This window comes from Macadamia integrifolia, unplaced genomic scaffold (assembly GCF_013358625.1).
Source record: "Macadamia integrifolia cultivar HAES 741 unplaced genomic scaffold, SCU_Mint_v3 scaffold2892, whole genome shotgun sequence".
Lineage (NCBI taxonomy): Eukaryota > Viridiplantae > Streptophyta > Magnoliopsida > Proteales > Proteaceae > Macadamia > Macadamia integrifolia.
In genome coordinates this window covers 15334-28358 of record NW_024869036.1, presented here as the reverse complement: position 1 = coordinate 28358, position 13025 = coordinate 15334, and the positions used below count along the sequence as shown (strand labels likewise).

General features: G+C 35.9%; 1 protein-coding gene and 1 long non-coding RNA gene across 2 annotated transcripts; both read left to right on the top strand.

The window, feature by feature from the left end:
- Nucleotides 1-4811: 4811 nt before the first annotated feature.
- LOC122067410 (gibberellin-regulated protein 2-like) lies at nt 4812-5514 on the top strand. Its single transcript, XM_042631251.1, has 3 exons — nt 4812-4960; nt 5033-5075; nt 5164-5514. The coding sequence occupies exons 1-3, from the start codon at nt 4901-4903 to the stop codon at nt 5343-5345; spliced, it is 285 nt and encodes a 94-aa protein (XP_042487185.1). The 5' UTR covers nt 4812-4900; the 3' UTR covers nt 5346-5514.
- Nucleotides 5515-10552: 5038 nt separating this feature from the next.
- On the top strand, nt 10553-11103 carry LOC122067409. Its single transcript, XR_006136705.1, has 2 exons — nt 10553-10673; nt 10761-11103. It is a non-coding gene; the product is annotated as an uncharacterized LOC122067409 (long non-coding RNA).
- The last annotated feature ends 1922 nt before the right edge of the window (nt 11104-13025 follow it).

Here is a 13025-nt window from a genome sequence, read left to right as displayed (position 1 = left end):
ATCATTACTAAAAATGGTAAGAAATTAAATTATCTTATACAACCACAAGTGGTAATGAACTAATGATTATGAAAGTTTTTTTTTTTTTTTTTTAAATATTAAAAATTTCATCTCAGTTCCCTTTAAATTTTCCTTGCAACCAAACATAGTTTAAAGCCCCATTTGCTTAGAGGGAAGTATGGGGTGGGAGAGTCTGACATGTGGGCTTCACATTCTTGTGGGGTACACAACAGAAAAGTGAAATGCGGGAAGAGTTACTGTAGCATCCCGCCCCAACTCATTTGGTTGAGTGGGATGGTTCAGAAGAAAGAATAGTCCACCGAAGGAGATAGTTGTGGTGGGGAAAGAGGGCACGGAAGAAAATGATGGACAGGACAGAGAGACGATAGGTTAGGTGGATCACCTGAGTTGTGGCCCTTCTGGGTGGCGTCGTGGAGTTCTTCACGACCCCAGCCATCGCCATATGTAGAATTCTATTCCGTACCAAGCAAACCCTACTCCTCTGATTCACCACTAATTCTATTTCGTACCAACCAAACCACTTTCAGATTTGCTTTAGTTCATAAGAAAATGACGGAGATCTCACTGACTCACCGTCACGGTTTCAAATTTGCTTTAGTTTAGGTTTGCACTTTGTCCCACCCCATCAAGTCCCCATCAGACAAACAAGACTTAAGTGATTCACGAGAAAGATTAATATTCCATGCCCAGTTTACATTGGGCGGCAAGCCAAGAAGAGAAAAAAAATATGGCATGAGTCTCTTTCTTCAAAGAAAAAGTAGACAAAGTTGAAATTGGATATCATGACAGACCTATTGATCCTAATCGAGTAATTAGTTTCTACAATTTCTTCACTCAAGGCCCTAAAGCATCCGCTCTCCTTTTCATGAGATATATTGAGTGGTGGGAAGGTACCTAAAACTAGTTGGATTAGTACATGGGCATAGTTAGTAAATTCGGATTCGGGAATTATTCGGAATAATTCGATTGATTAATTTAAGGATTCGGTCAAAAAAACAGATATGACGTTTTGTTTCTTGTTTTTTGTTTTTTTTTTAAATAATGTTTAAGTGGACCGAATAATTCAGTTTAATTCGGTTCGGCCCAAATTATTCGCGTTTTAAATTCAAATTAGTAAAAATCGTATTTTTTACCAAATTTTATTTTTAATTCGGATTCGGTCAGAATTTTTTATTTAATTCAGAAAAATTCGGTTCGGCCGAATAATTCGCGAATTATTTGGCCAAATTGCTAACTAGATACATGGGCAGCCTCTTATAGGTTCACCAATATAACCTCAAGAGCATCTTATGATGCTGTTGGCTAATCTCCCTCTTGAGATATTGATAAGGTGAGTTATAACGGAAAGGAAGTTGGAGATTAGATCAGGAGAGAGATAAACAAGAGAAATAAAATAGGACATCAAAAGAATAAATAGTTTTAATGACAAAGCTATTACCTCTTGGTTAATTGAGAGGTAGTCCACCTCTTGGTCTTATATATCGAGGAAGCCATGACCTCCTTTTCGAATAGAAAAATTATTGGCACCAATTGTTATTCAAAGTTTTCCTATTCTTCTATTCCATATCCATATAAATAGCAATTACAATGAGTTAATAGTTAACCATACAACTCACTCCCTACATATTTATAATCACCCCACACAGCAATTTACTAGAGCTACAATTGGACTAGTTTGGGTCAGGCTTCTTAAAATCTTAGCCTAACCTTGAGTCCCTTAGCTGGGCCCAAACCCACCCTGAATCCTAACTCAGGACCCCAAAACTTCAACCTAGGCCTAACCTTGCAGGGCTCAGCATAGCCCAGACCTGTCCTTATTGGACATGGCCGGACTGGGATGACCCTGACCTTGACCCTGACCCTGACCCCGACCCCGATCCCGACCCCAAATCTTAGAAACTTCTGTCGACAAACATTCGATCTCTCCATCTTGGGAAAGCATCAACCTTTTCGTCCACTAGAGAGACATCGTGGGAACACCATTGAAACTTCTCGTTCGAAAGGAATAGTGGCATCATGTGCCCTACCTAACCAATCAAGATTTGGGTAAAGGCAAAAAATGGAGAAACCAAACTAGAAGGACGAAAAGATTGAATCGTTGGAAAGAGAGCTAGAGGGTTCTTACTTCTTAGGACGTTCTGGACAGACCATGGATTTAGTTCTCAATATTGGTATCGGTCTCAGAGAGAATTGGTGGGTATCGGTCACTTTTGATCCTTACTTTTGGAGAAAAGTACAATTTTTTTTACTGTTTTACCCTTAAAAAAATACGGGTAATCAAACCAGATTGGTCAAGGATTAGGGATTGATCTCAGCAGATATCAATACGATACAGCCAATACAATACTGATACTTAGAATCATGGGACAGGCACTAGGTATGGAAGTGGGGGAAGACAAATAGACGAAAACGAAACGAAGACGAAATTTGGAGAGACTGAATTTTCCGACAGCTATCCTCTATATGAAGCAGTGAATGGGGATGTTGCAGTCCCATGGCCCAATCCGACAACCAATCCCAGCGTGCTTTTGATTGGACTTGGACCTGAAAACGAAGGGCCACAAAATGGGCCAACTAATGGGCTTAAAACCTAAAATTGTTTTTTTAAATGCCTCATGTCTTGCTTTTATTTATTTATAGGGAAATTGGAGAGAGAGAAGGATGAGGGAAAGTAGGAGAGGGAGAGAGAGAGAGAGAGAGAAACCGTGTCTTACCCTTTTCTTTTTTTTTTTTCTCTTCTTTCTAGAAAATTGATTCTACCCTTAAAACCCTACAATCACACTAAAATGGCAAGATTGAATCAATTTAATCATGACATCCAATAGAAATAAACAATTAAATAACAATATTATATATAATTATGACCTGCTCAGCTCACCTTGATTCATTCCACAATTAGGATGGCTAAGAGATCAGTAGTAATGCCATTTAATTCATCATTGTCTAGCCAATGAGATTGCATAATAAGAGAATGGTCAATTGGACTAAACTTTTGACATCCCATCAGATGAGATTTGTCATCTTTGGGGTCTAAATGTGTCACAAAGCATTTCTGCCATCAGGGTTGGTAGCCCAGTAGAAGGAAGCCCTTGCCTCATCACTCCTCGAGTCGGCTGATTGTGGGTTTGAGATGGCACACCCACTATTGTTCGTTGGTCTTGCAAAAAGACTATTAATTTGTCGTATGGGAGCTTCGGCCTAGGGACTATGATCACTACCATGGAGCACCCTTTCTACTTACCAAAAAAAAATAAATAAATAAGGAAGCCATTCCTCTGATATTGAAAAACCTCAAAATGTATCTCTCAAAATTGTCAATCTGAAAATGCCAACCATTACATCCAATTTCAGGCTAAGAGGTTTCATTTTCGTAAAGCAGTGTGTGGGTACTTAACCAATATTAATTGCTATCTGAAAGAAACACTTAACAAGCTTCTACAAATGAGATCACTTCATACTTCTAAGAAGAAAGTTAATTAGAGGAAGAAGCAATGTGGAAGGAAACTACACTCTTGCTCAAGGGACCGCGGTAATCACAGCACACAGATTAAATTCTGGTTGTGGTTGAGGGTGTTTAAAGTGCGTGTTTCAAACATAACCAATTATGCTGGACTCGTCACTTTCCCTAAAGAAAATCCCAAACTCTCCCAACTGTTTATGGTAACCAGATCAAGCCTGGTTCATATTATGGTGGTTTAATTGGTTTTCTGACTAAAATAGACACTGCCCACTTATGATTAGGTCCTTAAAATGAACTGTTCATCATTAGAGACTCAACAAAGCAAGATAGTGATACCTATAGGCCCAGATTATGTGATTAGTCAGACAATTATACATTGATTGGGGGGGGGGGGGGACAGGGCCTAGCTGTTTGAGAATACTATGGGCACAATTATTTCTTTAAGCTCATAATTATTGAAGCAGTAGCCAACCAATTTTTACTATGGCACATAGGGCTGTCATAATTGGGGCCAATCGAACCAAAATGACCCAGATCAGACCAGACCGAGACCTTATCATGCTGGATTCAAATTATTGTATTACGATCCTGAAATCGAACCAGAATGAACCACTTTGGAATGAAAGATCTCAACACCGGTTCAAAACCTAGACCGAAACCCATGTATGTTAAACTGAACCCATACCAAGCCGATAACAAACCGATACAAAACCAAAACCAAATCGAACCGAAACCAAACTTTCATCATATGTTTGGTTTTGGATTCATCATTCCCACACTAAAACCGACTCAACCCAAACCAAAACCAGCCCGAACCAATGGATTGACACCCTTTATTAGCAGGCGAACCTTGGGCCAGGATTGCTGAATCTAGTAGTCATTCTACTGGTTTGTGGTCCCTGACCCAGAAAAGTACTGCCCTACTACTCTCTTAACTCTCTAGACAACCTAACGCTCTTAAAGGGCTTCAACAATATATATCTTCTTGGCTTTTCTCTTGTAAATGGAGATACACATCTGAAAGATTATGACATTAGTGTAATTGGAAAGCTTTAACCCTTTATTAGCTGTATAGTATGGATTGATGTGATGGAGGATATCTAATTTTGGGTGAGTGATGGAACTCTTCCACGCCCTTGGCTGGTCTTCCACGATTGGACTTCTCCTTCTTTGGATTCATCAGATGGTGTAATATGTGTGAACTGCGAAAAGGTGGATGGATGGTTACATTTACCCAAAAAAATAAAAATAAAAATGAAAGGTGGATTGGTTTGTTAAGACCTCTTTAGATACTCTTCACGTAAGTGTTACTGTTAAAACAATCCCTTGTTCTCCCTCTTATATAAGTGGCTACATATTCTTGTATCCCCACCTTCTTCTTCTTCTTCTTCCTCTCTCTCTCTCTCTCTGGGTTGAAACATGGGTAGAGCTCACAGGTCATTGCTGCTCATAGTCTTCTGCTTTCTCGTTGTGTTTGAGGTGAGCTTTATTTGGTTCATCTCTCTCTCTCTCTCTAAAAAGTCTTTAACTCGTTTATTCTGAAATTTTCAGACAGCTGTTTACAGTGGAGGGCGGTTGACAGTTCAAGGAATCGGTATACTTATTAATAGATCCATTTTAGGATGAGTGAAAATGTATAATTTTGTTGTTAATTGGCACTCAATTGTGAATGGTTTTGACAGATTGTGGAGGGAAGTGCAACTACAGATGCAGTAAGGCGTCAAGGCATAAGATATGCATAAGGGCTTGCAACACATGCTGCAGCCGGTGTGGATGTGTGCCACCAGGGACTTCTGGGAACACTGATACTTGCCCTTGCTATGCCCACATGACCACCCATGGTGGTAGACTCAAGTGCCCTTGAACAACAACAACAAATTAAATCTCATCAGCTATATGACTATACATGAAATAAAATTCAATGAAACTTAGATTTTATGTTCTTTGGATATCCAATATTGTAAGATCAAATTCTGAAAGCGAACAAAAAGGATAAAGGAGTACTACTGTTTATAATAAAATATAGTTCCCTACTACTTGTCTTCAATAGCTTTCTAATTTAATATTTTTTTCTCTTTTGGATCTTGAGAGGTGTCAGTCTATGGCATGCCAATTGGACAAATCCTAAATATTGAGAGTGGAAGGAACACAACAGATATCAGTCATGTCAAATATCAAGGCATATACCCTTCCTTTTTTTTTTCTTTTTTTTTTAAGACGGGTATCCAAACCTTCAGCTTGACTAATCTCACAGGCCCATATCGACCCCACAATTGAATAGACCAAAGGTCATATTGAGGTTGAATGAGAACCATTCAATTTTTACCGAAAGTAATGAAGAGCACTAAAAATTTCGTGTGAGTGACCTCAAGAAGGTAAGAGGAGTTGAACTCAGAACCACACGCTTCCTGAGGCAAAGGTCCATTGCCAACTGGACTACCCCTAGGGGTTGAAGATATATTGACATATATACCCTCTTAAGTACATATTACAATTAGAATTGTTGAAAGGTTTTGAAGCTTTCACCATTTTTTACTTTGCTATTTGAAAAAAATCAGGATATATGATTAGATCTCCATCCATTTTTATTATCAAGGGATCTACCATAATCACAGCCCCTATCCATAATAAATGGTTGGATTGTCTATGTGACAAATTAGGGGCCTCTTTTCAATCCTATGGGTCAAAATGTATTGGAATTTTCCAGTTTAACTGTTTGTATCTTACACCTCAAAATAAACAAGGCTATATTTGGTAGTCAAGAGAAAAAAAAAGAAAAAAAAAAATTAGAAAAGAAAAGAAATGACATGGTGAGAAAAAATATATATATATGTTTGGTTACTATTAGAACAGAAGAAAATAAAAATTTTTGTATTTTCTCATATTTTCTTGTGTGTTTTTGGCAAGATATTTTTTTTTTTTTGGGCCAAGAGAAAAGGAAAACTTCACAATTCTCAAAGTGAATTTTTAAAAATAAGCATAAACAGAGTAGTCATTTTCCATTTCATGAGGATAGACTAACCATTTAGCACCCATGTGTCTTGGAGTAAGGGTTGTACTCCTCCACAAAAACTACTTTTTCATAAACAAAATATGCAAAGTTAATTTTTTTTACCATATTTTGGGGCTAAAACTCATCAAATGAGTGATGATGAAATGGCAAGGCATCTCCCATCAAGGAAGTGCTTGACAAGTGAAAGTGCCATCTCTGGCTGGTGACTTTACCTCGTGACCTTCTTATTCTCATTTTAGCAAATGTTTGACTCTCCTTTATTCAAGATAATGTCCATGCACTCCAACCTGTGGATCAACATAACAAAAAAACGAGGGAGAAAAGAAGGAAAAAAAAAAAAGGAATGGTGAGATTTTCCTTAGATAAGAACGTGAAGCTTATTTAACAAAAATACGTCAAGGTTTTAAGTATGGACTAGTATGAGATACTGTATCAGAAAGTTAATTTAAAGAGATATACCGTATTGTATCAAAGAGAGAAGTAAGAGATACATATAGAAATGCTAAAGACACGTGCAAAATATACAAGATAGATATGGAAATTGTAAGGATACATGGAAAATATACATTTGAATCATAAAACAAAACAAGTATAAATATATAAAATATAAAATATATTATGTATAAAAATTAAAAAGAATAATAGAATACGACGAGACAAGTGCATTCAATTGAATATGTACAAAGGATGAGGCTTTTACATGTACTAATAGTCTAATATTATAAAGAGTTTCCGTCTAATCCAATTTTAGAGGCGGAAGCATTTTAAGGTAAAGGAGTAACAAGAATAATGTTTTGCAAACACCAAAAATACGTGCAATAGTGGCTTAGTCAAAATACTGATGAAATGTGACTCGCTAATAATTTTTTTTTTTTAAGAAATACATAAAAATGCATGAAGCAAAGTCCAAATTGTATTTCATTTATTATATATAATTCTAGACCCATTTCCATCATTCATCCATAATTTTTAGTTTGTAGAAAATAAATTATTTAAAAAAATATTAGAAATTCAGAAAATTACAACAATTATGGCCTGTCATAGATCACATCTCTATAACTGCATATATATATATATATATATATTTCAAGTACTAGCACTTCAGTCATTTCTTTCCTTTTTCAAGCTTCTTCTCTCTGTTTTTTCATCTAAAATAGCTACATTTCTTCTTTCTTGGTTACTGTGTGTGAAATCAACTCCTTGATTATTATTTTAGGAGATTTTTTCTCTTCGATGGCGTTCAGTTTCTCTCTCTTTAACCATTTTGTTTTCCCTTTCTTTGCAATCTCTAGTCTCTACTCACTTTCTTTATTTTTTTCTCTCTTTCAAGTCTCTAGGGAATTAAATAAGGGATAATTACAGTGGTCTCCCTGTGGTTTACCCTAATCTTATAACTACCCCTCATCAAATAGACTATTACGTTGTACACTTTACAGTTGACGGTGTACCAACTACGTTCATGAGAATCTGCTATAATTGGGCCGAATCAAACCAAAATGACCAGGATTAGACCAAATTGAGACCTTATCGTGCTTGCTTCAAATTTTGGTACTACAAACCTGAAATCAAACCAGAACAAACCACTTTGGAATCTGAAAGAACTCAACACTGGTTCAAAACTGATACGTGTCCTTGTTTCCCTATTTTGGCTGTGCAATTTTAAGGAAGAAAATATCAAACTGTAAGGAATTTGGCTTGATTAGGAGGTAGCTGATCCTCAATCTCCAAAGAGAAATTTTAGGGATTCCAAACTTATCTTCACTACTGCATTCTCCTCTTTAAGAGGTTACACATTGGATTAGTTACAACTACTCCATGAAACCCACGTTTCACATTCCTACCACAACTCAATACCTACTAACAAATCCCATTACATGTGGTGATAACTAGTAATCTCATACCCTACATATAATAACGACACTAACCATTTACATAGAATAACTACCTTGCATATGTGATAACAACTATCCACTTCACATGCGATATCAACTATTACTAACCCTACACATGTGATAATGAAGACACGTAACAAAAACCTAGACCGAAACTCATATACCTGAATAAGAAATCGATAACAACATGAAACTCATCAAAAAATCAGATTTCCGTTTCATAATTTTGTATAAATATGTATGTTAAACTCGGACGAACGTGGTACGAGCCATAAACTCAAATGTCCTGAGTTCAATTCCCACTAGGCACACCTTGGGCCACTCACACGGGAGTGTTTAGTGCTCTACACTGCTTTCAATGAAAGTTGAATGGTTCTCATTCAACCCCGATATGACCCGATCCATGCAGTTGTGGGGGTCAGTATGGGCCAGCAGGACTAGTCAGGCCAAAGGCCTGAATACCCGTAATTAGCCGGGAAAAAAAAAAGCATGTTAAATTAAACTCATATTAAGCCGATAAAAAAACAAGACAAACCCAAAACCAAATCGATTTGAAACCGAAATTTTCTAATTGATTTGATTTTGATTTCACCATTCCCACGCTAAAACTGACTTGACCCAAACCAAAACCATTCTGAACCAATGGATTGACACGCCTTATTGGCAGACTGACCTTGGGCCAGGATTGCTGAATCAAGTAGTCATTCTACTATTATGTGGTCCATGACCCAGAAATTTACTGCCCCACTCTTAATTCTCTAGACGACCTAACTCTTTGAAGGGGTTCAGCAATATATATCTTCTTGGCTTTTCTCTTGTAAATGGAGACACATATCTAAAAGATTATAACATTAAAGCTTTAACCCTTTATTATCTATATAGTATGGATTGATGTGATGGAGAATATCTGGATTTTGGGTGTGTGATGGAACTCTTCTACACACTTGGTTGGTCTTTCCACGATTGGACTTCCCCTTTGGATTCATCAGATATTGTAATATGTGTGGACTGCGAAAAGGTAGATGGAGAAAATAAAAATGAAAAGTTGATTGGTTTGTTGAGAACATCTTTAGATACTGTTGCTGCCATGAATCCTTCGGCAAACAGACTTCTGTCTTGCAATAGCACAGAAGACAGAGGCTTAGAGATGGCTCTGGGATTAGGCCTTTGATGCCCAAGTTAGACACTTGTGCAACAGTAGTGAAAGAGTATTACTGAGCGAGATAGTGAACTTACCTCTGTTGGGTTCTTTCCCTTCTATTTATAGGAATGGTCCTCGTAGAGTCCAACTAGGAGATGCCCTCCTATTTTAATAAGTTTTGGAGCGGTTCAGAGGATCATATCCCATGAATCTCTTGAGGAATATTCCTGTCCTCTCAGGAGATGTTTTTCCTTTTTACTTAGGTTGTCTTTGGTATCATTTTTCTTTCTGAATTTTACCTAATTAACAACAATTATTATGAAAACCTTTTTTTATCAAAACATAAAAATAGTTTGGCAACTACTTGTGAAAAATGATTTTTTGAAGAAATGGTTTATAACTCTCTTTCTCCACTTTAAACTGAAGAAGAGGGGGGCAAGAGGCTTGGATTTCTAATGAAAAAGCAAATGACTAATTTACCACACCATATTGGGACTTTTAAGCACGTGCTCATTAAAGTTCCGCGTAAAAATAACAAAAATAAATTTTGGTCAAAACACATAAATAACTCTTCATCTCTTTTTTATTTTTGAGTTCTACCAATTTTTTCAAATAGAAACAAGCTTCATAGATGATACGAAATGTAACCAAAACTATTTTTATGAACAAAAATCAAAAGAAAAATGATACCAAAGAGGACCTTAGACGAGGTAGAGTCCTATTATGATTCTACCATTGAAGAGGGGCTGGATCTACCTCAGGCCTTGGTATCCAAGGTTGCTGGCTCAAGTCCTATTATTATTTTCACGTGAGTGTTATTTTAAAACAATATCTTGTTCTCCTTCTTATATGACTGGTTACATATTCTTGTGTCAGATACTTTCACGTGAGTGTTACTCTTAAAACAATATCTTGTTCTCCGTGTATGAGTGGCTACATATTCTTGTATCCCCACCTTCTTCTTCTTGCTCCTCTCTCTCTCTCTCTCTCTCTCTCTCTCTCTCTCTCTCTCTCTCTCTCTCTCTCTCTCTCTCTCTCTCTCTCTCTCTCTCTCTCTCTCATGAAATAAAGAGCTATTGACTAGTTAATTATGAATATTTCAGATTGATGTTTACAGTGGAGGGCGGTTGACAGTTCAAGGAATCGGTATACATATTAATAGATTTCGTTTTAGCTAGTGAAAATATATAATTTTGTTGTTAATTGGCACTCAATTGTGAATGGTTCTGACAGATTGTGGAGCGACGTGCTACTTCAAACACAGCAAAGCGTCAAGGCAAAAGATATGCATAAGGGATTGCAACACATGCTGCAAACGGTGTGGATGTGTGCCACCAGGGACTTATGGGAACCCTGATCCTTGCCCTTGCTATGCCCACATGACCACCCATGGTGGTAGACTCAAATGCCCCTGAACAACAACAACAACAACAACAAATATTGGATATAGATATTTCTGTGAAACTTGGATATAGATATATATGTTCTTTGGGTATCCAATATTGTAAGATCAAATTCTGAAAGGGAACAAAAGGATAAAGGAGTATTACTGTTTGTAACAAAATAAAGTTCTCTACTACTGGTCTTTAATAGTTTCCTAATTTCACTACAAGAAAACACATTTTTTGCGACTGAAAAAAAGCGTCGCAAAAAATATAAAACCGTCGCTAAAAATAGCAGCGACGGTTAATTTTCAGTCGCCAATTCCGTCGCCTATACTGCCGCAGCTAAAAATAGGCGACGGAAAAAGATGGGTGGTTGGGAAAAATATTACTAGCGACAGAATTATATTTTCCGTCGCCAAATATATTTTTAGCGACGGCACCTATAACTATATAAATAATAGACGAAATTTATTTATAGCAACAGTATAAAAAAATCCGTCGCAAAAAATATATATGCCAACGGTTATTATCCGTCTCCTAAGCCTAATAATAATTTATTTATAGCAACGGTATAATAAAACCCGTCGCCAAATATAAAATAAAAATTTAATATTAGTAAATTTTGCATATTATCTGTAAATTGTTCCTGTAATTACATCAATATACATTGTCCAATTCAGAAAATGAGATCATCCTAGGCATCCATATCATAATACATTACTTTCATTGAACTTCCAAAAAGTCTTACAATCATAATTAAAAATTCATTGTTTTCATTCCTTTTTCAAAAAGCCTTATAATTATAAATAAGAAGTCATTGTTTTCGTTCCACTTCAAAAAAATTCCTACAATCAATACATCAAACTTCAGACTTTGCATTTTTCATCGATTGGGTTTGTCTTGCATATTCCTCCAAAGGATAGCTCCACTATCTTTCATAGCCTTGCCTTGCCACATTAGATTTAACAATATCCTGCAATATAGAATAATTAACTTATGTTATGCTTGAATACTAAGAAAATAAAAATGACATACTTTTCTCATTGCTAAAAACCATGAAATCAAAAATATAAACAAGAAGATTTATTGTTTCATGAAATTTTATTGACATCTCATTATACTTATTTGTTTGGACATTTAAACACATAATTAACTCATAGTATTGAGTACTGTCCTTTACAAATGAAAATAATTCTCTATTATCCTTTCAATGATGTACTTTTCAAACACCACCTATCATACTAAAATATAATAAAAAACATAAAGAAATAAAATAAAATGAAAATGTTAAAGCTTTTTAGTTAACAAAATTTGATTAAAAAGCAAAGCAAAAGAAATTATTAAAAATTGTCAAACTATTTGTGTTCATTAAGATGGTCAATACCCTATACTCTTATGTTATACCTCATCCAACCACCATCACCTATATATACAGAGTCAAAAAATGAACTCTAGACTGTCACTACAATGGAGCATGATACATCAATCATTAACAAACATATCATAGATTGTTACATATGGAATCATTATGGTTATGAAGATACATCCACCAAAGATATAATATATAGATAACTCAATTATGAATGTATAGAAATTAAAGTATATATTATACCTATCGTTGAGAAGATTGGAATGATGTCATGAATTGCGTAAGCATAGCTATTTGAGACTTCATCTCATTCATCTCCACACCTTGTTGAGAAATCTGCTCTTTCAATTGGCTATTCTTTAACTTTAATTCTGAGATATGTTGTCCTTGCCTCTGAGCACGTAGTCCTTCTAAGCCAAACACTTGTTTTGGGGTTACTCCAGGCCCAAACATGCGCACATATCCACGTCTATCACGTCCCATTACTTTGGTGAAGGTTTCATCAATAACATCGTTGTCCTGTTGCATTTCTTCAGGTTGCAAACTTAATTCACGCTGCATTTTTTCCTACAGGTGTAATTAAACAAGAAAATATAAAATAGACCATGATTTTATAAGTAATCATAAATCATAATGATAAATAATTAAATAAAAGATTAATCAAATAGTTAGAGAAATAAAATATCAATATCAACACTTGTGTTCTATTTAATAACATACTAAATTTTTCGCAGACTCGTCATC

Bases quoted from the DNA above. Each gene is read 5' to 3' on its own strand.
- LOC122067410 (XM_042631251.1), top strand. From the start codon at position 4,901: ATGGGTAGAGCTCACAGGTCATTGCTGCTCATAGTCTTCTGCTTTCTC. The intron at 4,961-5,032 runs GTGAGCTTTATT...TGAAATTTTCAG, and splicing joins GCTTTCTCGTTGTGTTTGAG to ACAGCTGTTTACAGTGGAGG. The intron at 5,076-5,163 runs GTATACTTATTA...TGGTTTTGACAG, and splicing joins GTTGACAGTTCAAGGAATCG to ATTGTGGAGGGAAGTGCAAC.